This window comes from Asterias rubens, chromosome 1, assembly GCF_902459465.1.
Source record: "Asterias rubens chromosome 1, eAstRub1.3, whole genome shotgun sequence".
Lineage (NCBI taxonomy): Eukaryota > Metazoa > Echinodermata > Asteroidea > Forcipulatida > Asteriidae > Asterias > Asterias rubens.
Window position 1 is genome coordinate 14233890 of NC_047062.1, and position 26004 is coordinate 14259893.

General features: G+C 37.6%; 3 protein-coding genes across 4 annotated transcripts in view; 2 read left to right on the forward strand and 1 right to left on the reverse strand.

Moving 5' to 3' along the window:
- The first annotated feature begins 1914 nt into the window (after positions 1-1914).
- LOC117293048 (DDB1- and CUL4-associated factor 4-like) lies at positions 1915-11479 on the forward strand. Its single transcript, XM_033775265.1, has 14 exons — positions 1915-2045; positions 2488-3061; positions 3426-3589; positions 4010-4092; positions 4447-4555; positions 5236-5291; positions 5713-5812; positions 6305-6360; positions 7069-7130; positions 7510-7611; positions 8084-8184; positions 8627-8800; positions 9137-9251; positions 9597-11479. The coding sequence occupies exons 2-14, from the start codon at positions 2557-2559 to the stop codon at positions 9779-9781; spliced, it is 1812 nt and encodes a 603-aa protein (XP_033631156.1). The 5' UTR covers positions 1915-2045; positions 2488-2556; the 3' UTR covers positions 9782-11479.
- Position 11480: 1 nt separating this feature from the next.
- On the reverse strand, positions 11481-16022 carry LOC117293060 (3-oxo-5-alpha-steroid 4-dehydrogenase 1-like). Its single transcript, XM_033775274.1, has 6 exons — positions 15878-16022; positions 14319-14656; positions 13661-13827; positions 13215-13316; positions 12563-12713; positions 11481-12088 (listed from the first exon to the last, which is right to left on the reverse strand). The coding sequence occupies exons 2-6, from the start codon at positions 14645-14647 to the stop codon at positions 12022-12024; spliced, it is 816 nt and encodes a 271-aa protein (XP_033631165.1). The 5' UTR covers positions 14648-14656; positions 15878-16022; the 3' UTR covers positions 11481-12021.
- A 78-nt stretch (positions 16023-16100) lies between these two features.
- LOC117304092 (putative transmembrane protein INAFM2) overlaps positions 16101-26004 on the forward strand; it is a 17016-nt gene continuing 7112 nt past the window's right edge. The window contains exons 1-3 of one of the 2 annotated variants that reach the window (XM_033788629.1): positions 16101-16244; positions 17895-18098; positions 22596-22850. In XM_033788629.1, the coding sequence (XP_033644520.1) occupies positions 18051-18098; positions 22596-22850 (303 nt within the window). In that variant the 5' untranslated portion in view covers positions 16101-16244; positions 17895-18050. The remainder of the gene's footprint in view (positions 16245-17894; positions 18099-22595; positions 22851-26004) is intronic. The other variant, XM_033788651.1, reaches the window with a different exon arrangement.

The window sequence follows — 26004 nt, forward strand, 5'->3', positions numbered from 1 at the left end:
CACCTGTTCTCTTTCAATCTCCGCTATTTTGACCTCTGTCACTTTGTAAAAGTTTCCTCGTTGATAAATCAATTTGAGGCATAAAAAATAGACTGACTTACACAGGGTTCTCCATGTCCGATGCAAACCGGATTCCACTCATTTTAAAGTCGTCAATTCAGAACAGCAAACCCTGAATTTGGGGTAAAAAACTCAGGATTACACTTTTGGCAATGGAATATTATAAGTATTAAAATTGATCTACAAATTTATACTGGCAATCTTACAGTAAGACTTGAGAGTGAGAGCCTTACTTATTTTCCAACTTAAAAACAGGGTTGATATCAGACTGGATGAGGTGTTTCTTTATTCATAAAGTAGGTAGGTATCTGATCAAATAAAATTGCTCCATTGAGCTGTTTTCAACTCATGCCTTTCATTGTCATTCATTCCGGTGAAACCTCAAAACAATAATTAACAAGCTACTTGTGTTTTTGTCCCCTTGTCGTGAAATGAAGAGGGGCAAGAGACCAACATTAAATAATAGTGAATTCCCTTTGTCTGCCCAGGGGAAGAAGAGACAAAACTCACAAAAGTCTAAACAATCAAATAAATACAAATCAAATAAAGATGGAAATCGGTGTAACCAGTCATGTCATGTATAGTATTTGTATTTGTAATAGTAATGCGTAGCCGTAGAAGTGCACAATCCTATTTTAGCGTTTGGCTATTTGAAATGAAAATACACACAAAGAAAATACTATTAGTATTATAGTCTAATTATGGTCATGATGGTTATTTTCCCATCTTTTTTTAGAGGATGACACTAATTTTTGTTGCTGGGAGTGTCGTGGCCGAGCGGTTAAGAGCACCGAATTCAAACTCTGGTGTTTCTGATCAGCAGAGTGTGGGTTCGAATCCCCAGCCGTGACACTTGTGTCCTTAAGCAAGACACATAACCATTGCTTCGTCCTTCGGATGGGACGTAAAGCCGTTGGTCCCATGTGTTGTGTAAACGCATGTAAAAGAACCCAGTGCACTTATCGAAAAGAGAAGGGGTTCGCCCCGGTGTTCCTGGCTGGATTGGCAGCATATTGCGCCACAGCACCTTGTAAACCATTACATGGTGCTTAATGATTAGGTCTTATATATCTCAAAATTCGCCCCACTCCTTGCACTTGCAGTAATAATAGTAATACCTGGCGCTTTGTATCCTTTGGCAAAAGGCGCGTAATAAATACGGTTATTATTATTATTATTATTATTATAAATTAAAATATTAAAACCAAACAAAATGATTTTTTTTATTTTTTTTTATTTACTCTCTTTTATTTATTAAACAAATTAGCCTATGCTATGGACTCTATTTTTTGGAAGGATATGTTTGTTACTTAGTAACTATCAGTATCACCTTTCTTTTTCTAATTCATGGCTCCCGGAATTTTTTTCTTTGGGGAAATAAAGTCCGAAATTGCTGGGATACCGTCTTTGACATGACCGTCACGCGTCACGTCACAAAAAAAAATGTCAGTTCCAAGTTCAGTTAACGGACGTACGGGACGGACGGCGTAGTAGTACTAGTAGCGTACGGACGGGAAAATTTGCATACACGGTACTAACACAGTAAGACAAATAAATAAAGGGGAAAAGGGGCTATATTATATTATTTATGAGGTTTGGTAAATAAATAAGAAATACATTATACTTCTTCAGCATTTATTCATTTTTAAAAGCTTACCGAGTGCTGTTACTTTGACATTATTTTCGGAGGTTTGTTTGCAAAAGATGTAACCGTTGATTTTGAATGCACCGCTTTTAGAGAAATTTAAAATAGTCGGAGCTCTTCAACAACTATTGATAGATAACTAAGCGAGGCGTCTAGAGACAACTCAAGGGCTCGCCAGTTCGACGGTTACGACGAAAGAGGGCGCCCTTGACTGTTACCGTCTGTCAATAAACAAACAAGGTCGTCAGAAGCAGAAGGTGGGCAAGCCTGTCAATCATCGAGTTAAAGACCAAGAAGATATTTGTAACTGGTAGAGAAGTTACTTCTGTTATATCAATAGGTAAGTAGACTGCAGTGGAGGATATTCATGATGATGGAGTTGAATGAATGAAAGTGTCAGTGTCAACTTGTTGTGCTTCCCTTTATTAATTTAATTTTTATTTGCTTGTTTGTGTAAATTTTGCTTTGTGTTTTGTTTAGTCAAAATGATTTTTTCTATTTAAGGCCGTATCGAATAACCCCTTTTTTATATGAAAGTGGCCATTTTGTAGGTAGGGCAGGCCTTATGCACGTCTAAACACGTTCATCATCAATGTCCAACAACCTCCATGGTCCAATGTCAATGAACCTGCAGCACGTAGCGTTCCCAGTTTGATTTCTATGGCATGTGCTTTTACTACGACCCAATGTTGTAGGGCAGTTTATTTGAATGGCGATGCCATATTCGATACGGTCTATTGGAGAAAATGTTTAATATAATGATCAATTGCTTTTTGGGGCAGGTTTTATTTGAATGTGATCACTGTGAGCAAAGATGATGATGAGTGCCTTCAACAAGTAAACTTGCGATCATGTCAGAAACACCGCCCCCACAACGCAGAAACTGGCGATGGAAATGGAAAAAGAGAAAACCTTCAAACAAGAGCAGATTTCATCAGGGTGGTAAACATCAGCGGGATAATAATCACCATAGCAACCATCCCCCAGACGGAGACGAGAAACCATCGGTTGCTACTAGTAGTAGTAGGGGTCAACGGTCATCATCTGGCTCTGGACATTTTGACGACAGAATCCCAGGAGCATCTGGTTCTGGTGTATCTCATCAGAAGCCAAAACCATGGAATACAACGAAACATTGTGGAGGTTGTAGGAAAAGTCGATCGCATTCATCGCCCTGTGGATGTATAGGAGCAAGAGGCTCCGGCGGCAATTCTAATAAACAAGCGAGGGTCAAATCTCAGGGAGTAAGCAGTGGACATTGCAGCCCTGGTGAATCTGTAGCAGGTAGTAGCGGCGGGGCAGGGAGTGCAGCCTCTACATCATCGGGACAACCACCAGCGACTACAGTCGTCAAAGATATCCTTTTGCTTACTTCAGTTTATGCCCCTGGTATTATAATGGTAAATACAGGCTAATTACGGAAATGAAGCCAAAGGTGCCTCATGCCTAAAGAAATTAAGCACTGTTTATGTGGCTTACAAGAGCCTGATGACGAGACCTAATTACAAGGGTACTTGCTGTGCGAACGAGAAACATTGGGATAACCCCCACTCTTTCAATTCAATTCAATACAATTCAATTTCACTTTTTTTAAATATTATCTTGATGGGAAATTCATTTCAAATTGACAAAAGTTGGCTGGAAGTTATGGTACCTATGCAAGGGGGTGTCTTCATGTCTCTTCATCAATTGGAATTTGATAACCTTAATGTCAAAGCACAGATTCCAGGATTTTATTATGACTCGGTCAAGAAACGTTATTTCCGGTTGCTACCTGGACACAATAATTTCAATCCCCTAACAAGGGAGAGTATAGAGAAGAAAGAGGCAGAGAAGAAAAGACTGGAGCTGCTGAATGACGACCAAGCCATCGGCCAGAAGAAGGTTTGTGTCTAAAAGGGACACGTTGCCTTGGTCGGCCATACTCCACAAAATGGCCGACCGTGTTAGTTGTCAAAGTAAAAGGAAAACCACGCAATTTCGAGGCTTGTTGTGTGGATCATTATATTCTGCTTGGCAAAGAAAAGCATACATAAACCTACATGTAGGTGAAAAAGATTACGATGCAAGTTTTTGAAATGTGTGTGGACACTTAATCCACATTTCTCCTTTTTTTGATTAGCTGTTTACAGTAAAAATGTCTGTGTGTTCAAAGATGTTTGTATGCAAAAGGTAGTTCATGGCCAGACGTTTTTAATCATAAGAGTCTTTCTCGAAGCCTGAGTGACAACACACCTTAAAAACAACTGATGTACCAGAAGCAATCAAAAGATGTTTGAAATTGTATCTCCTTTCTCAATGCAGGGAACATCTAATAGGAATACAGTGTTTTGTCCACTCCAGAGAAGTTTACAAACTGGACAGCTGACTTCGAGACAATTCATGAGGTGAATATTCATACTTGTTTTCTTTCCCCTCCCCCTTTTTTTTTTGTTTAAATGCAAGCACCGTTTCTTAAGATTTCCTGCAATATATATTTTTACACTGTTAACAAACTGTATTGAATTGCCATTATTTATTTTCAATTTTTGTTTGATTGCCTGGTATTCAGATTGCACTTTTCTATGAATTTCACAGTTCAAAGCTTGCCATGTTAGCGCTGAATTTTTACCACTGAATAATTGTAGTTGTATAATTTTAATGAATAAATTACACTTGCGCGTAATAAATGAAACTATAAATGAATAAATGACTAAATTATTATAATAATAATTATTATTATGATTTTCCACCACCCTCAGGTTCTCCCAGGAACACTCCCTTAGGAATCTAGATTTAAAACCAAGAAAGCTCGCTAACTTCCCAGACCAGTACTTTGATGGAGAATCAGGTGACATTAGTTTCCTGCAGGTAGGTCAAAAACTAAAAATGAGTTTGTTAGGTTTGGTTTATTGTTTCCACAGTAGCGTTGTAAAACAGGCAATAATATCAAAGATATCTTTTACACAGTTCCACAAACTGTTTCTATCAAGGTACATGTATAATTGTTTATATTTGTGGGCTGTAGTTAACCCTAGCAGTAGGGCTAGCAGTAGCGCCTACATGTGCACAGTCGCAATCATGTGTATACATTGTTTCCGCGTCCATTTTAAAATAACAGTTTGAAAATCACTGATGAAGCAGTTATCTCAGTCATAGAGTAAGGTCCTTACTCTATGTCTCAGTGTTATTTATACATCAAATAACAATTGCTGTGTCAATAATGGAAAAAAAGGGTGATTGTGTTTGTCGAATACAAGATCTGCAAAGAGTTCCTCAATATTTATCTGTGCTCATGTAAATGCCATGTATTTAAAGTTGTAAATTGCTACTTCTCAAAACGAAATTGCTAATATTAGCTCTAGAAACAATGACTGCAGATTATAAGGCATGTGTGTGATACAAGTTTAAAACTAATCAAACTTTGTTAAGAACTTTTACAGGGGTCATTTTAAAGTTGTGCGGTGTGTGTAATCGAAACAAACTTGTCATAAATACATTATGTTGTAAGGAAATAATAATATGGCAATTAATTTTTTATTATGTAATAGGTTGATGAGTGTCAGCAGAGGGTTTTGATGGTGTTATCGCACGATTACCTGAGCAGGTTAGTGAATTCATGCTTTTTGTTTCAAACTTAAAAGTAGGGTCATAGATCGGTAAACAAAATGAATGACCACAAAATCTTTATAAGTCACAGAATTTCAAAAGTTACTCTGCAGTAGAAGAACAACAGGAAAAGTTCTTTCTTAAACAATGTACACAGCTAAAACGCAACCGCAAACCAAATATTTATGTATAAATTGTGGTTCACTTTTTTGAGAAAATAGGATAAGCTGTTTCAAACTGCTCACCAACCAAAAAGATCTATTGTATAAAAGTAACAAAAAAAGTTAAAAGGCCTTGCATTTTCGACCCTAGCAGAGTCGTTCGGGAAGCCTTCAGGAAAGACTCTGCGAGGGTTGATCTTATGTCAGGCAATTAACTATTTGTTTACATGTTCTGATTCTATTACTTTTCTCCTTCAGAATGTGGCAAGGCACCATCACCCCTGATCCGTCTAAGCCTCGATCAGTGTGTGTGTCTGACTGGAAAGTGATAAACATTATCGGTACAAGAGTGACCAAGGTAAATAAAGGAAAACAACTTGATAATAATAATAACAATAACAATAATTTTTTTTATAGTGCTTTAAACCCAAGGGCGTCTCGACCACAAGCCTCGGCTTGAGGATGACGCCTCCATGTGAGTTTGAAAATAAATGTTATATTGATTGATTGATTGATTGATTAATGAGCTAAATCAATCACAAGACCCATCTGCCCTCACAAATACCCATTTACCCCTGGGTGGACAGAAGCAATTAAAGTTAAGTGTCTTGCTCAAGGGAAACAAATGTCACGAACGGAACTCAAAACCACACTCTGCTAAACACAAACACCTGAGCTTGAATTTGGTGCTCTTATCCACTCGACCACAACACCCCATAATTCTCACTGGAAAATAGTTCCTTGATGAGTGGGAGATTGAATGAGTTTTCATCACATGTACAGCCTCACAGATTTTCCTCCAAGAGGCTTCAAGTGAGTTTGTTTCTTTTGTTTGATCTATTTCTTGCAGGTTACAAGTGCTTCTTGGGTTTCCTGCACTGACAATCCAGATGACCTACAAATCATGTATCCTCTCAGTTATATATTCAAACTCAATTCCTTAAAAACCTTGTAGATTTTGGTCAGAATAAGTATCTCCATTGTTTAGTTTTAGTCTGAAAGCTTTACTGATTACGAAGCCCATACTTGAACCATGTTTCTGTGACATTGTTTTTTTTTAAATGAAGTCATATTCGAGAAAAATGTATCTGAAAATTTTAAAATATGCAATCGGCGGGTTGTTTTTCAGTACTTTCTCCTGACTCACACAATGGATTAGAGCCGAATTTTCATATATGTGGTTGATCAGTCTAAACATGATTAACAATGTCTGCCACTATTTACAGCTCTGCTAATCCTGTATATTAATTTATAACTAGGTGTGGTTTACGGTGTAGTAGCTTATCTCTTTTGAGTAGTGTCGATTCTGTTAAGAACCGGTGGTTGACAACTCAATGTTTCGATCAGTATAATCTGATCGTCTTCCTATTTGACAACTTAATGTTTTAATAAGTATGCTCTGATCGTCTTCTCCTGAAGATGATCAGAGCATACTGATAGAAACATTAGTTGTCAACCACCTGCTCTTTTCAGAACCAACACCACTCAAAAGAGGTTTACACATGTTGCTACCACAAACCTCACCTAATTATACTCCAACCATGCAAAACTTAAACTCCTTCTTTATACCTACAAAGAAAACAAGTTGAACTCCTTGACTGAGTGTTATCTCAGATATTCTATATCCGGTGGTCCAATGAGTTCTGTACAGCTACTGAGGTGCCCAAGAGAAGGAGGTTTGAAAACAAAACTGATTTTGTTTGTTACAACTCAAATTAAGATCAGTATTTTTATGATGAAAAAATGCGTGCATTAATTTTCAAAACAAATTCCTGACTAACCCCATGGATTCAGCCCAAATTTCACAGGTTTGATATTTCATGTATTTGGTTGAGCACACAAAACACAAATACTGGCAGCGACTATTTGGTCAGCTCTACCATCCTGTATAACACCTTTAAAATTTATTTCACCATAATGACTTGTCTTAGATTTGGTTAGGAAGCCACTCCAGGCATTTTCATACGGTATAAATTTCTGAATGGTTCTGAGGGTTCTCCACCTTAAAACATATTGAAGAAGTGATGTTACTACATATTTATTTCCTCTCACTAGACGGTCATAACCACATGACGTATAGCTATGAGAGCAATCATGAGTCTGCCTGGACGTGTACATGGAGCAACAACCCAGTAGCTCCATCATATCTTAGTATAGGTGAGCAGAATATCAGACCTGGAATTACATAGAAGCAAAGAAGGCCATGATAGCCCTTTTGCCCCTTGTCTTGGCCTTTTGCAAACTGGCCTTATACCTCTCACACTTGAAAGTCCAGGCCTGAAATCTTGTTGGATAAACAGGTTTGAAAATAAAGTGTGTAATAATATCAGGTGTTCATGATTTTTTTTGATTTTTTTATTATTTTAATTTTGGGATGAACAAAGTACAATTGACTGGAGTGAGATTTGAAACTGCGACTTTTGGGTTATACATACCAGTGCTCTACCTACTGTGCTACGCACTAGCCCATTTGTCGGCATTCTCTGTTTTGTCAACATCTTTGTATGTGGGCAGTTATTTTCTTTGCGAAAGACATCTTTTTAAAATGTGTTTGGAAAAAAATTACAATAAAAAAAATGTCTATCAAACCCAGCGTTAAAAGACTTTATGGTCTTTTCTGTACATGTAGGTTCAAGCAATAAAGCCATTGTAGTAGACACTGTTACTGCGTACAAGTGGAAGGTATTCACCAATCACAGCGATGTCTTGGCCCAGGTGTTCTCTACAAGAGTAAGTATTATCTAATCTCAGTTTTAGAACCAGATATTAGACGGCGAACTAGGCGGGCCAAAAACTATTTGGACTATAAGGTGCAGTTTGCATAGCTTTCAGAAATTTGCTTTTTACATATTTTGGAGCTCTCGGTAAATGGAGTTTATTGATCAAGAGTGGTCTCAATAGTAATTGTTGGCAAAAAGAGACATTCAATTTCAAAGAAAAACATTTACTTCTGTATTTTTATTAATTTTTCAAACCTGTATGCATTTTTCGCGACCTTTTGATTATTGCAAGTATGAAATTGCATTTACTGAGCTGACAATATATTCTTTCCATTTTTCTGTCCTTGAATCAGAATTGAATATTTGTGTACACTTTTATTGCGATTTTGCTGTGAGCAGTGTCTCTCAAACAAATTGTTCTAACCCTTTTCTTTCTTAATGTTCTAATACAGAAACCAGTTCTCTACAATGGTACTCGTCGTGGTGAGATATTGGGCTGTGACCTTCGATCTTTGACCCAGACGAGGTCAGATATTACCTTGAGAATGAGGCACAAAGTGGCTGTGTGTTCCATCCGTCTTCTCAAAGATGAGAACTACATGGTAGCTAGCGATATGAGTGGGCAGGTATGACAATTTTAAATGTCAAAAACTTGAGTTGGACTTTGGATAGTGAAATTGGATGCTGATCCTTCATCTCAGAAAGGAAAGGCAGGTTTTCCTTTGTATAAAATTGTACCGGGTACTGAAACATTTCCAGGGGCACCACAGCCATTGACAAGGAGTATGGAGGCAATTGCCCCTGTGAAGTATGGGGCCTAAATACTTGTATGCATTTTTGGTCCCTATTTGGAAATGTTTGTTAATAGTTATCCCTGTATTCTCGACAGTATTATTGATACACTTAAGATTAACAATACTCTGTATTTAAATTTCTTGTGCTTTGTTCCTTTTTGATTTCAGGTCAAACTATGGGACCTTCGTCAGTGTCTTTGTGTACAGGAGTTCAAAGGTCATAATAACCAGCACGCTCATTTACCTATCTCTGTCGATTCAACTGAGAAAACTTTATACGGAGGTAGGCTTAAACAAAGTGCTCTCACTATCTGGGAAACTTAAAGGGATCAAGTACAAGTTTACAATTCCCAAATTATCAAGTTTGTGTGAAAAGCTTGAAAAATAATGTACACATTGGAACATGAACTATTTTTCTTCTTGGAGATTGCCTGGAACTGGTTGCCTGTAAATTTCCCTGTGTGACATGGCCCCAAGTTACATTTTCATCGAAGGACTTCAAGTAGGAAACTCCGAAATCTAGTTTTGAAAGCAAGTCATTGTACGCATTAATGACCGTTAGTGCTAGATGGACAGTGAAAAGACTAATCCATAATGTGTTTTTTTTTCTCCACTCTCCTTGTCCTAGTTGGCCAAGACAGTTACACCAGGCTATGGAGCCTCCATGATGCCACTCTCCTGAGGACCATCCCTTGTCCACAGCCACCAAGTCACCTAAGCCCTAGTGCTATATTCTCACAAGAATGGAAACATGGAACTCAACCCGGCTTACTGCTTGGGGTACAAAGAAACTTATACTGGTACCCTTTATGATGCACACAGCAACTTGAGGCTGAAAGTCAATTACTGTACCCTTTTCAGTGTTACAAATGTGCAATAAAATGACCTAACATGTGAACTCTATAAAAGATGGCAGAGGCATGATACAAGTCTATTGACCCAATTCACCAGGGCCCAATTTCATGGCTCTGCTTACCGACAAATTCTGCACTTAAGATCACCATTCTTCGCTTACAATCTGCACTAGTTGTGTAAGAGAAGAATGCAGAGTAACGTGGACTAAGCAGGCATACAAGCAGAAATTCCCTGCTTGCCTGTGAAATACACGTGACAGAAGCATGGAATTCCCTGCTTCCATAAGCACCGATTCTTTGCTTGCTTACGGTAAGCAGAGCCATGAAATTGGGCCCTGACATCATCACCCATGATAAGACTTGCTTGAGCCGTACTGGGAGACAGATTCTCATGTGCTACTGTGGAATGTGTACCTTAAGATGACACACGCACGGTTTGAGGCTCACCATACATTGTATCTTTACATGCAGTTTGACTCCCAAAAGGGCAGACCGAAAGCAGAGAGGAGCTGCGTGTGACATCAATGCAAGGGGTCCGTAAAGATAGATTTATCAACGAGGGTTCGCTTTGGAAAAAACCTTATGAAATGTACAAGAATAAAAAAGATTCCTTTTTAAACGAGTGTAACGAATTTGTCATAAACTTTTTAATTATCAGAGTAATTATCCAACATTATCTTCATTAATTGCACTCAATTTCCAACAAAGTTATTTACAATTTAGGTTCTATTTAATACAAATTTATTTTCCAGCTGACCAACTTACTAACAATACCACTTCATTATTGAAACCTGTAAATAAAAGCATCTTTGAAACAATAAAATAAAGTTGCTTTACTTTTCTTGATTTGCCATTAAAGTTAGCAATTAAAAAATGCACACCTTCTTTGGTCTATTACTTATGTTTCAAATCAAGGAATAACGATGGTAAAATATATCCACCGTTTATGTTTATTTTGGCGAGAAGGGTAAATAAAATGAATACTCACAGTTGTATCAATAATCATAACATACTATAAGGTGAAAGTCTCTCACATTGGTCACTTTACTTATGTTGCAAGAGTATCTTTAAAGACATATTGCTGTATTTCCTGCATGGGGCAATCGTTTCTTTGTTTATTACTGTTAAATTTTTTAAAGTGAACTCTCTAACTTTTAAGTTCGTAAAGAGTTTTTGGGGGGAGCTTTTAATAAATTTGGCAATGTTTTGTACAATTAAAAAAAAAAAAACTCCTTAGCAATTTCTCCATCCCATCGGATAAGATATAATTGCAATTTTAGCTATTTGTTCACACACTTTATGTAGATGGTTAGTATAACACCAAGACAAAGCTGAAAAAAGGGGGAAAAAAGATTCTCAGAATAAAAAAAAATAAAAAAGTTTAAATAAGGTGACAGATTGGCAGTGGTAGGCAGCACTTGATTCCCAACTGGAGCATGTTTTAGGCTCTTTTCTAAAATTTAGGAAACTTAAAGTAACTGATCATAATCACTGCTTTCACCCACAAAATGACCCCCAAATGTTGCAAATATAACTGTTATATATGCAACATTTTGGGGTCATTTCGTGGTAACTACAAATGCATGCAGTTACTCCACGGTAGTAGAATATATAGCAGGGCAGTTCTCTAAAGAACAAACTCTACCTGGCAAGTACGGTAGATATACACACATGGTGTTACCACAAACCAAATATATGTTGATACCTCACCATGCAATGCCTCAAATCCCATACATGCAGTTAGTTAATAATAGTACTGAGGGATGGTTAGAACAAATAGCTGGCATAAAAACCTAATCTCACATTTTTCTTTGGCAATTCTTGTAACATTGCTCCGACACTATTTTCAAAGCATTTAAATTAATACAAAATGATTTTGATCATCTTTTACAGAAATTTCAATTACATATACAAATAGTCCTCATCTTATAGAAGAATCAAAGTTCTAAAATTCTACTAATATTAAAACTGATCTGAAATCTCTCACACACATTAACAACATTTTCAACAAAATAAAGCAAATAACATGAATAATGTCCATTAATTTTACCGATTCTACGGTACAAATTATTCCAGAGAAAATATTAAAACTAGTTCAGTTAAAAAAAGAAGAAGATGATTCTCCAATCCTGAAATACAAACCAAATTTGATTTTGATTACACGTTGCCTCACAGTCCTGAGCCATAGCAGCTGTCACTTCAAACAAAGAATGGGATAAAAGCTTTCCTTGACTTTGGGTAGTCGTCAAATTTCTCCTGGTAATACCTGAAAGTGAGGGGAAAAAATGTAAGTAAATAATCAACAAAACAACAACAGTACTTGATGCAACGGTGGTAGGGTTGGCATGTGGTATCTTTCCTCACCTCCCACCTCTAGGACCCCAGTTTGAACACACTGGGGCACTAAATGTAAATTGGATTTTCTGTTCCTACATGTACCTGATTGTGCAGGTTTTTTCTGGAATTTCCTCCCTCATCTAAAACTGAAACATTCTTGTCTTCTCTCCATTGAGTTCTTGCCTAGTACAGTGATCAAGTTCAATTTTCATTGGCTTCACAACCAGAATAAATGAAAGTGGTGGTCCTTTTATAAACATCATTTGATGACAGTGCATTTTATATTGGTAACCTAAAGGATTGTGCATTGGGTTTTCACCATCTTTTTTCTTCCTCGGGCTAGTAAAGGGGGTGGGGAAGCAGGCTGCCAATACTTATCATGAGTTTAAAAATAAGCACTAACCTGTGATGTTGAATTGCTCTTGGTCCGATATTACAGATAGTGAAGACGACAAAAGCCAGAGCCTGCACTGACCAGCAAGCTAAGGCAAACCCAAGCCACTCTACAAATTCTCCAAAGAAGTTTGCACCCGAGACGTATTCAAACATTCCACCTGGTTAAGTGAGAAAAAGATGTCAAAATGTACAGTTTACTTTGGAGACCACTCAGACTGAACTAATAACTCCATTTACCAGAGCTTCAAAATATGTCAAACATATTTTATAAAATCCATACAAACTGCACAAGCAAACTTATAGACCTAAGCCAGTGCTGTGTACATATGTTTTGGCACCAATACTTTTTTAGGCTATTACCCTTACACCAATGATAGCACTGTTTACTCAGTACTTTTCCCAGGCTCTGTGAAAAAAATCGAAGGCATATCACTTGGGTGGGATTCAAACCCATGGCCATTGGAATTCTAGAGCAGTGTTTTACCAACTGGGCCACCAAAGTTGCCTGATAGCTAAAAGAAAAGTACTGAGTATACAGTGCTACACATATCGTTGTTTATGGTAAAACTGAAATTAATATTCTTTCTCCCAGATGCAAATCTAACATCTACTAGATCCTGATTGGGATGAGGAGTCTATATCTAAATGCATCGACTTACCTCTGGGTATTTTGTAACCCACTTCTCCTGGTTTCCTTAGATTCCTGAGGATAGAGTCTGAGTGAATGTTTATTGCCATACCAGTAAAAAACATCGCAGTACCTACATGAAAGAACAGAAATAAGTATCTCAGTATCAGTGGTCTAAATCCTGTAACATAAACGAATATAGTTTATTCTCAAAGTGAAAAGTTTTCAAAGTGAAAACTAAAACAGTGCAGATACAAAAAATTCACATGAAAAAGTAAAGCAAAACAATCCTGAACAAGGAAATGGAATAACAACAAACAAACCTTGCAAAAAGAGAACATGATTTCATTATATATAAGAAAATAACGTTACGTTTTCCACTAGGCAGACATAACGAGACATAAAAAGGTCAGAGTTCAGATAAAAGTCTGAAAGTTCTCATCCCTGCAGTTTGTTCGTAAATTTACAACAACATACCAGCGATAAATCGAGGATCCCACAGCCAGCTCTGTGGGTAGACAGCGTACTGAGTGAGGTAGCGACCCTGCAGGTAGCCGTTTGTCACACAGAACACGAATGCTAAGAAGAAGGCAAGGAAGGCTGAAGGCTTCCCTCCACGAATCAGGAATGTAAAAATGAACGTTCTGGTGAATAATGAAGAAAAGAAAAATTGGAATTAAGTTTCTTACATTGGAGAGAGAAACTTTGCTGAAATAAATTACCCAGTCAGATCATATAATAACTTTGAAAAGGACAACACCAGACATAATACTTCACGGAGGCTTCAAAGGCGATTTCCTCCATGCCCCCTGGTCATTGCCTTCGTGCCCAATGAAATGCTCCAGTAGAAATTTACGATATCCCCATAGGGTGCCCTTTACCAAGGAGAAATGCCTTGGTGCCCTTGTCGTTCCAAAAACAAAGCATTCAGGGCTGCATCACAATAAATGCTACTATTGATTTGAAGAACATCATTTTCTGTACAATCATCTTGTCAGATAGACATTAAAAATCTAAATACTTTAAAGCTTCATCAGCTTTTTGAGCAGGTAAACTTGAAACAGTAAAAACATTCAAAAATGAAGTAAAGATTAAAATGTAACAAATTACACATACTTTGAAAAAGAAAAGTTACCTCTGAAAGTAGTGTATGATCATGAGACTGATAAGCAAGCTGTTAATAAAACCCTGTCGTCCACCACTAGTAACCAACAGGTACGTGGGTATAAGAAATGCAGGTACTTCTTGAATAAACCAAGACAAACGACCGGGTACACTGAATCCAAAATTTGCGTTGACGTAACGACCGTAGGGCGCACCGACAAACTGAAGACAGAAACTGGAGATGACGCCCAAGACCATCAGCCAGTAGGCTATCTTATCGAGTAGGACCTTTTCATCAATACCCAGCATGTCTGTCAGGGGCTCTACCATCGGGAGTGGTACAGGTTCGGCTGCCGACATGTTGCTGATCTAAATGAGAAAATTTCAATGTACACTGTATTCATCTGGCAATGACATTAGATCAATCTAGTAGAAAATTACAAAAAGCTGTGCATGCATCTTTCCTTCCTTCCTTCCTTCCTGTGAAGTGCAGCCTCGCATATGTGAGGATAAATGCACTGCATGTTTGCGCATGCGTCCAAGAAAAATAAGCAGAACATGCTGTCGAGTGCGGAAATTTTTAGTGTAAACAAGTGCAAGTAAAAACTGTTGGATATGGAGAGCTACTTAGATGGATGAACCTTAAGTGCAAGCTTAAAGGCGTCAAGCGATTTGTACTCCGCTGGATCTACTGCTAGGCTATTCCAGTCCCGGATGGTACGTGGGAAGAAGGAGTTAGTAAACACTTTATTTAAAGGGATTACGTTTATAAGATAAGTGTGACATAATTCCACTACAAGCCTTGCCCACTTCACACAAACCAGCTCCACTGATCACCAGAGACCCATATAGGACCCGCAATAAGCTATTTCTTTGATATGCAATTAAAAAATTAACATTTGGACTTTGATTGTGTCTACCAGACACTTTGTAACCAAGTTATTTTCCATTTAAACATTTTATTTGTGTAGGCCTAGACCGCCCTAAGTGTTGTTTACGTATCTGCTGAAAAACTCCATACTCTATTGCAACACTCTATACTTTTGTATTTATAATTATCCATAGTCGTGTGTAGTCTTTACAAGAAATAAAACACAGTGTTAGTTCTGAATCCCTGAATTTTCTGGTAACACGGAGTTACGAGACCCACGGAACTCCATGATGCCATGCCCCAGCTGACACCACATTGCTGACTCGGTACATTGTCAGTTAATTCATTTTTTGGGGGGTATTGTATTGACTGTGAGTGTGACACACGACTACCTAGGATTATTCTGATGGAAGATTTGTTTGAACAGTTACAGTAGTAGTGTGAACACTAGACTAAGTTAGCCCTTATTCAACAGTTTACCCCAACCGTTTACACCTGGCTTAAACTATAAGTAAACCAGGGGGCTAAATTAAGTGTGGTGTGACTGTGAGTGTGACTGACTTTTTAGTCTTTACATTTAAGGGTACATACAATACAACATTCACAAAATCATAAAATGATAAATGATGATGTTGATGGCTATCTTCTGAGCATGCACTAAACCGTTGTTTACTCAATTGAAACACTTACCAAACTCTTGACTTATAATATTAAGTTACCTTTTGTTAAGTCTTCAACCTTTCTTTCTCCCAAGAATATCTATCTAGGGCACCAAAATTGTGTACAAACAAGAGAGTAGAAAGTAGAATATTTTGCTCAAATCGCAGCGCCGCCCCAGCCAGCTGACCGCACAAAACACACAGATGAAAGATAATAACAGGAGAATCCCTAGTCAATAGAGGGCGGTATGTAGGACATCAATTTTTAGATCGTCTGCTGCATTATTGCTCTTCCTCTTCTCTCTCTCTACTCTCTGCATGACATTAATTCGATATTGTGTGGCTAAACTCGAAGGAACGAAGGATCATACTGGCACTTCCACTGCTGGATTTTAACGAAATCTTTTTTTTTCTGGAAAGATAAGTGGTAAGTATGCTTAATTTGTGTATCTGACAGTGTAATAAATTGTAAGGAACGCCATGATCCGTGCTCATTGCATTGTATTGTGCAGTATTTATGCCACAAAAAAATCATATCTTAATTTACTAGTCTTGACTGCTGAACAGTGACAGGGAAATCATCATGAATGACTGCAAAGCAGACGTTTATTGCACCATGGAGATAGCACAGTCAAATGGAAGTTAATGGCACCCATGAAGCAAAATAATGGAACATTTGATTTGATACTAAAAACTACAACCAGTCCATTAATTTACTAGCTAAAAACTAACTAACTAACTAACTAACTAACTAACTAACTAACTAACTGCTAACTAAAAACACAGTTGCCCATCTTCGAAGTCGTTCCAGACTGATCCTATTCTATTGAATCAAGCATGTTATTTTCCTGTCTCTGTTATTAAACTTACAGTTTACATAATACTCTCAAGCCTAAATCAGTTGAATTTCTTAAGCATACTTACCATGTTATTTTCCTGTCTCTGTTATTAAACTTACAGTTTACATAATACTCTCAAGCCTACATCAGTTGAATTTCTTCGCTTTGCTTTGTGTGTAGCCTCACTTTGACTCGCCACACGTAGTAGTAGTTGTGTTTTAGTTAAAGTGGGGCTACTCTGAGACAAGATAGTCGAGTGCAATACAAAATTTAGGGCAATTTCCTCTGTGTTTTAATAATATTGTATGAAGGAAGTCTAGTCATGCCAGTGGATTGGTCTACTAAAAACGGAGCGCTAGCAACAAGATTCGTAAAAATTGTGCTCTCATTACATTTTAAGACCGTTTACTAAATTCTTTTGCTATACTTGAGTAAGAACCTGCAGAGGTTTCCACAAATTAATATTCCTTTTTAATTTATTTTTAAAACCTTATCATTCTTACACTCGGTAAAATTACTGGACCCTTTCCACCCAAAATATCCTAGGTACATGTAGTTCTATTGATTTGGGTAATGAATAAAAGTGTTTTTGATGTTTGTCCACCGTTGAAGTCGCAGCATTTACAAAATCTTAGTCGCAAAGACTTGTGATTCAGTTGTAAAAGTCAAAGAACATTTGATTTTTCCAAGAACTACATGTTGAAGTTACGCTTATCATTGGAACCAAGTGTAATTCCAGGAATAGTGCTTTTGCACATTATAGTTCTCGATGACACCTCAGAGGTATGGACAATTCTCTGTGCACACTTATTTCCCTTACATAAATGGATTTGACCATCCCCTGCTGATGCGGTTGACTTTTGATGCCGTTGGTTCCGCCACAGAGTGCAAGTAAATTGCAGTTCAATCTGAGGGTGGTCACAGTTGATGATTATTAAAGAAGCCCAGGGCCTAGAGTTCCACACCAAGTTTTCTTTGATCAGTCTGACAATTAGTGTACACAATACAACGTGTGGATTAGGTTTTCAGTCCCTACTTGACTGTCTGGACGTGGATTTTCCCTGGATTTTCCCTGGAACAATTCTTCTAAAACCAAAATTTCTTCAATGTCTTCTCTCATCTCATTTTGCTCAAATAAGAGCATTGAAAATCCTAATCAATGTAGAACTGCACATTAATATTGATAACTAACCATTTGTTCTGTGATGATTGTTTGTTTGTTTGTTTTTTTCCCTCAGTCCCCTGATCAGTACTAACCAAGGAATTTGTAGAGGAAAGATCGTTAAAAAATCAGAGCCAGACATACTGATTTTCAAACGTTTTGTTCTGAATTCTAGTGGACACTGTCGTGCAAATGACAGTCTTGCAGCTTAACAAGGGGTTTTGCATCAAGCATGATTGACTTGAAAGCTAAAGCTGCACAAAACGCTAAAACTAAAGAGGTGAGTGTCATGTCTGGTGAAGTTTTAACATTCATTGTGTAGAGTAGGTAACTTAATAAGCCATTTGCGATTTTTATTTGAATAATGTGTGGTACAATGACTTGCTTTGTCACAATTTACAATTTAATTCAGTAGACTATAGAGGCAGTTGCTAATTGCAAATGGTTCGGGGCAAGCCTTTGCATAGCAACCTCCAAATGAGCAAACCCAGGTACTATTGTGCCACACATCTCTTACGTAACTATGCAAAAGCTTGCCCCATGTCATGTGACATAGCAACTTTCTTGATAAAAACATGGTAACTTGTGGTCAAGCACGTCATTGTACCAGACAATATTCAAATCTAACACGCAAATGGCTTATTGATTGAAGCGAAGGTGTGTTCAATAGTGGTCGAAAAATGTTGAACAACCATGGATACAAAAAGTTTTGTTAAATTGGGAAATGATGCAAATTTGGGTTTATGACTTTTTTTCTCTGCATCGTATTATGTTTTTTTGTAATCAAAGATTTTCCCTCCTTCAGACAACTTCTTTCTCAATAGCCTTCTCCCCATTAACCATTTGTGTTGACCCGATCCTAACATCACTGATTGACTACTAACAGTGACACATTTGTATAGCTAGAAGTACCGTAAATCAATATACATGTATTTATAATACACATTGGCAAAGACTTGCTATTTGCCAATGTGTATTTATAAGTAGCCCATTTTCCAGTCAGACTCATAATGCTTTCATTTTAAAACAGGGACACAGGACAAAAACATTGCAATAATTTAACAGTTGATTATTATTTGTTTGCATATTATTCACCCAGTCACTGGGAATCTTTCCTAAATCCACTGAAATCCATCAGAATCCAACAAGTCTTAATATGGCACCTCAAAACTCAAATCTGCTGGGACTGATACCTGGCCAGAGTAAAAAAAATAATTGTGTCTGACTGACTTGGTACAATACCTGTATTATAATCAACTGGATCTTGATGGATTTTGGCTAGTGACATTATGGTTCGTCTGATTTTTGAGGGCCATATACGTGTTATTTCTACCTTCATGGTGTTAGCAAGGAGCTATCCTTTATAGCTCCATTGTGTTAGCTACCAATCTGTAGCTCCATTGTGTTAGTTACCAATCTGTAGTTCCATTGGGTTAGCTACCAATCTGTAGCTCCATTGTGTTAGCTACCAATCTGTAGTTCCATTGGGTTAGCTACCAATCTGTAGCTCCATTGTGTTAGCTACCAATCTGTAGCTCCATTGTGTTAGCTACCAATCTGTAGTTCCATTGGGTTAGCTACCAATCTGTAGCTCCATTGTGTTAGCTACCAATCTGTAGTTCCATTGGGTTAGCTACCAACCTGTGCACATGTGGTCCTTTCAGGTTTGTATTTCTACCTCCATGATACAAGGGTGTGAGTCTATATCTATGTCTGATCTGCATCTGCATCTGTTAGCAACTGTACAAACGCCTGGTGTGGCTATCATGTACGGATAAATAAAGTCAAATAAAGGCAGTTGGGCCACAGACTTGGATTACAATGACTTAAAATCTGCTTCAAGCTTGTATGTAAGGTTGATTGCTGTGTAGAGCGAACAATTTTCAAGCTCAATCCACTTTCCATCACAAACACGCCAGGGATTGTGGCTTTTATTTCCCTTTCCTGTGCTATACAGTGGTCTGCCCCCATCAAGAATAAAAGTTTTGTCCTATTGTGCAGCACTTTCTTTTAAAACCTGATTTTAAACCAGGTCTCTCACTGAGTATTCAAATGCATTGTGTCCCCCCCCCCCACCCAGTATCTTCCTTTTGAAACCCTATTGAAAACCACTGAGCCACTACATTCATGACACAATACCAGTTTGTATGGTAGAGGTCACACCCTCATGCTCGCAGTACACTGAATGTCTCTAGCTTTACATCATGTGCTTTACATCATGTGCCTACCATCGCCATTCTGTAGTTTAACATAGTCAAAAGTTAGCAGGAGTCCACTAAAGAACCCTTTATGACAGTCATCAGCATAACATTTTGTAGGTAAGTGCCCAATTTTATCAAAACAGGGCTTGCCCAAAACCATAGACCAGGTTTACAGGTGTACAGTGTCTTACTTTAAACTGCTGTGGCCAACTACTTCTAACCCTACTAACCTGTAACGTGGAGGTACCTCCATGCCTGTAATTAACAACACTTCTTAACTTGTCGTGTGGGCTACTAAAAACTGTGCAACATTCACTACTTGTTTGTTATGCTCATACCATGTATCTTCCTTGACAATAACAGAATGAATAATGAATTTTTAAAATGTTAATTTGGGTTTGGGTGTGTGAATATCTTCACTGGACCATTTAACAGGTTGTGATTGCACTACATTTATCAGAAAGGTATATATTTGACATAAAAATATAGTTTTAACTTCCTGGGGGCAAGTATTAATGCATGTAGTATACCCAAGCCCCATAACCTAAAAACGCAAAGCCTGAAAGTGAAGCTGGCAGAAACCTCTGTTTAAAACCATTATGGAGGTTACGTACAAGTGCTTTCCAGATAAAGTATTCCCTTGCGAAGCAAAATACTATACTTATATGTTATGTACATGTACCAGGACTACCACTTGCTACAAAAAACATCATCTTTTATTTCTTCTCGATATTAGCAATCAGTTTGCACCAATGCGGTTGATATCTAAACATTTTGCTTTGCAAAATTGCTGACGATTTTTTTTATTTTTATTTATTTTTATTTATTGTACAATCTTGAGCCTTTCATTTGACTTTTGCATTGCCACTAAAAATATTTCACAGTCTACTGCATTTCCGCGCACCATTCACTGCCAAGGATGTCCTCTTAAAAAAAAAAAACAATCAATGTCAGACATGACATTTAAACAATCTGAAGTTCACGCACAGTTTCTCATCATTTTGTATGAGAACTCAACATCAATATGTTGCATTTTCTTTTGTAGGAGGGATGTTTTTTTTTAAATATACATAATGTCCATTCATTATTTACTAAAGCCAGTTAGTAATTAATGTAATATAACGGAATATCTATGCCTAAGAATTTGAAACACCAATGACATTATGGGTAAGTCTTTGTACAATATTGTTTACATTAATGTTGTACAAAAAACATGTTAAGTCATGGCAGATGAAAGTTCATTTTTTGTGGTTCACTCACTGTCTGGTACGGTACCCATGGGGGATGTACCTCTTTGGTGTACCCATACCCATTACCCAAAACCGGGGGAAGACAGGTGATAGTGCACAATGAGAAGGTTCACTCCATCCACTTTATTTTGAAAAAAAAATGGGTTATAATATTTCATTCACCAATTTTTAAATGGATGGTTAATTTCCAGAGAAGAACTGTTTCTGTCGATAAGAAAAAGATGTAGGCCTACCTCATGTACTTTTGTATGGATTGTTACAAAATTGATTAAAACACATATTATTTGCAATTTATGGAAGACAACAATTCAAAGCAGAATTTGTCCCATCCTTGGGAGCATTTTGTACATCATCTAGCATCGTCATATATGTTGTATGGTACAAGAGCACTGTATTTCCCTGCCAGTGGAAAGCCAGAGTCACCATTCATGGCTGCCTTGGGCAGATCAAAACAGGTGTTCAGTGCGTATGCTTCATTGCCTGACTTTCGGAAATGAACATGCGTTACAGCTCTATCTGTGTCATTGAGAATTATACAAAGAAGACTTCACTACCAATGCAGCGCTGCAGCCTTAAGCGAACACAAAATTAGGCTAAATTTCATCAATATAGGTTACTAAGAGTATGGTAGACAAGGCCACTTCCAAGAAAAACATTATTCAAATTACATACCAAATGTAGGCATATCATGGGAAGAAAACAGTGGGGTGTCTAAAGAACCAAGCATTAAGGACCAACAAAGTAATACAAATAAAAGGTGACTGCTATTTGCTTTTTAAACAACACGTTCTGAAAACCACTTGTGATATACACACTAGGGTTAGGGTTAAGGTTATGGAAAATATATAATTCTGGAGGGCAGAACATACATGAAGGGGTGTCGGAACACAGGGGCTTAACCCAAACAAACAACACCCCCAGTGAACAATAACAAATAAAGACAAAGAAATAAACATCCCACGCATCCATTGTTGACAGATACACAAACTGCCTGATGAACTGTCAGACAGACAATGGGACAAACAAACAGACAACACCACACCCTAACTTTAAACCAGATCCTACAGTAGACTAAATATGCATACGAAATGTCAATAATTTAAATAATAACAAATAATGGGGACGGACACACCTTTATAAAAAAAGAGCATCATTAAGACATCACCCAACACGAGGCGATCACTCTTTGTTCTTGGAATTTAAAACATTCTCCTGTTTGGATACTAGTCAATGATGTTTTAACGTGCGGCACGTGAACTCCTTGTTTCACTTTCAATCAAATTATCACTTGCAATAACATCTCACTCTTCGAACTCTTTGATTCAGGTAAACGCAAACAACCACACTTCCGTGAATAACAACAACCGTAGCAACGGGACCAAGCCAGCCACGACTGCCAATATGGCCAATTCCGTCAAGACCAACAAGAAGTGGATACGGCTAGCCACAGTGTTCGCTTACGTACTTTCCGTCTCGCTGGTAGCCATTGTGCTGGCAATCTACTATAGCTTCTTTTGGATACAGAACATGGCAAATACGACGATTGCACCCAGTGCCAGTTCGAATACAGTGACGGGAACGGTAAGTAATTTCAATCATGGTTCTGCGTACTGCAGATTTCTGTGCTTATGGTCCATAGAATTATGCTGGCGATATAAGCAAAGAAATTCACGGTAAGCAGAGCCATGAGTTGCCACCCAGTACATGTACAGTGAATCATGTAGGTCTAAGTGTCGCTTTTGTACAACACTGTGTACATTTTTTACCAGCTTTAAAAGTCCAGAATCTCATTTTCTACTGTGTGTTTCTTTATTTGTAGACCTCTTATTATAACAACGTTCCTGTTACATGTATGAAGAGGTAATTTAGATAGTCCCAACAACCTTGTTATAATGAGAGTGGCCAAATACATGTTTAATAGCAACAAAGAGCAAAAGAGGATCGAATTTGTAATAAAATTGCTCTTGCGGTCTTCTCTTCATTTATTATGTGTGAAGTACATCTAGTGCTCCATGGTCAATGGTGCACTCTGTAAGAAAACCATTAATTTAATGGGAGTTATATGCAACGATTGACATCGTGGAAAAATACATTTAAAAAACTCCTAAACCCCACTAGGCCTTTTTGCCTTCTGGTGATCTCAATCCTCCAATATCCTCCTCTTATACAATTAACAAGATAAAAACATCAAAGTCTAAGAAGACATAAATTAAACCGTAGTTACAAGATGGAAAATAACCAGAAAAAATGTAAAAGAACAACAAAAAGGAAATTATACACACAAGTTGCACATTAAGCAATTGGTATGTTGGCCTACAGCCCTCATCCAGTCTTTCTGAATACTTCATTTCGATAAAACAGGATATTAGACAGATTTGGAGGGTAAGGGATATTATAAATTTTGATGTTTTCCTACATGCTGTAATAGCCTAGTGTGCTCGTATTTGTAATTAATGGATCATCAACTGCTTAGTTTTAATGGACAATGTACGAAATTCTATGAGAATGCAAAATCTACAAAGAAATATTTGCCAAATTAGTATATTTTTAAGTGCCAAAGATGATAATGCAGCTTGTTAAACAAAGTTTTTCTATAAATCTTTTGTTTAAAGTTACTTTATTTAGTTGAACACTTAAGGTGGAAGAGTTATGTACATTACAACATACAAGTTTTGCCAAAAATACAAAATTTCAGTAAATAATTTCTTGACATTGGAATATTAAAAGAGAAAGTGTTTCAACTACATTTAAATGTATCATGATTGACTGAAAAGTGTAGCTGAACCGCCGCAGTGAACCACCGTGTTTCAACTGATGAATCCTAATGATGGACCAAAGACAGTTATCTTCGTACGCTTAATATTGATTCCATGGGAGGAGCAGTTTCCACTGTCTGGTTTCTGAGTAGACTCTTATGTTCTCTGATGGCAATAAGGCAATAAAGACAAGTGGTTCTGGGAATGCATGGAATTCATTCCCTTCTAGCGTAGCTGTGGTTTGGTTGCATTGATTCAAGTGCCAGAAGGAACAAAAAAATAAAGGGCAGCAGATATTTCTGAGGTTGTTGTCTATTTTAAATACACACATCCAATGGGACTGTTCTACACTGGTTCGATTTGCGTATTACCAAAGGCATCTCCTATAAATGATGTTCACGTAACGCACTACATGTATACAATGGGTAGGCACGCTTTTAAAAAGTGTCAAAATAAATGGCAGAAACCCCATGTACAGGCAATAATGAATTGGTCTAGGCTTGGACTCCAAGCGCCTGCCTGAGCTCTTGCTATGGCCTCCGTCATCAATTTTGGAGCCATGTGCAATTTTTATGGTGTTTTCAACATCAAACAGAGCCTGAAGTTCGGAGCCTTTTTAGCCGAGGTTTGGGAAAACGAGACTACAGCAGGGTGCAGTTTCACAGGGCGAACCTACAGGGTGAAACTATCTAAAGGTTTTTTCAATGGATGGTGGATTATCCATCTCTGGCCTCAGGTTTGTCAACTGAATACAGCCATGGAACTGTGACAAAAGACTGCATAACGGATGGATAGATTTGGGTTATTTAACTAACAGTGTAAGAAGACTCAGTTACCTCAGGATTGACTTTCTGTTTAAAAGCAGGACAGGCAATAAAATACCTCATTCTTGTTTTTGTTAACGGAAGGGTGATGCCATTCTTGGGGCTGTCTTGTTTGTGTTTATTTGTGCAATGAATTCTGAAAGTATACACACAACTGTGATACCATTTTACAAAGTCATATACTCGCACCATATCAAAGCAATTGTCGTCTGCCATACAATGCATTGTAAATGTATGGTTCACTTGGCTTTGCTTCCTATTTTGAATAGTTCTTATGCACAGCTGAATACTGTGTAACCAATGTATTGTATTGTACAATACACTAAATGTACATTGTTCAGTAATACTACAACTCCTTTTTTCAATCTGATGATCAATTACACACTTTATTGGAACACTGAACAGAAACATAAAAATGGAGCAGGTTATTGTACAAAAGTGTGTACATCTAAACCACTTGCCAGCCTCAAAATGTGCATAAACATGATCGACAGTAGGTTGACTTACTGGTATATTTATGTAGACCTACATCACTGTAGTGATGCCAGAAACCCTGGTAACGATTGCATGTACTACCAGTAGCATTTTGAGATTCAAGGTTGGACAGTTTTTGTGTCAAGGAGGCACAGCTTACTATGCACTTGTCTAATAATGATTATGATGATGGCGTTTAAAGGTGGTCCAATAATCAGAAAGATATTCGTGCCAACCATCTACCACACAGGATCAATAAGGGCCAAGGGTGAGCCCAGTAGGGAGAGCCTGGGTTTGAGCTCTAGCCCTGTAAGGCTTTTTTGCAGTTTATTTTGGGGGAGAAAATTTTATCATTAATGTTTTTTAAAATAAAGTTGCACGTTGGCACAACCTACAAAGATGTTGTTACATTTTCACTACAATTGCACTACATGTGAGCTCCTAAAAAATTTTTTTTTTTGAAAACTGGGAAAAATTGACTTGGTTGAAAAAAAGAAGAATATAACTAGAGGGTGAGTGGGACTTTTCTTTGTCCGACCTCGAAACTTAAAGAATCATTTACATGCAAGACTCACTTGCATTCAGTTGCATTGAAGTCTCAATGCGGTTCACGCTCATCATTCATTATTCAGTTCACATATCTTACAAGATGTACCTTTAGATGCTGTACAAATCTAATAA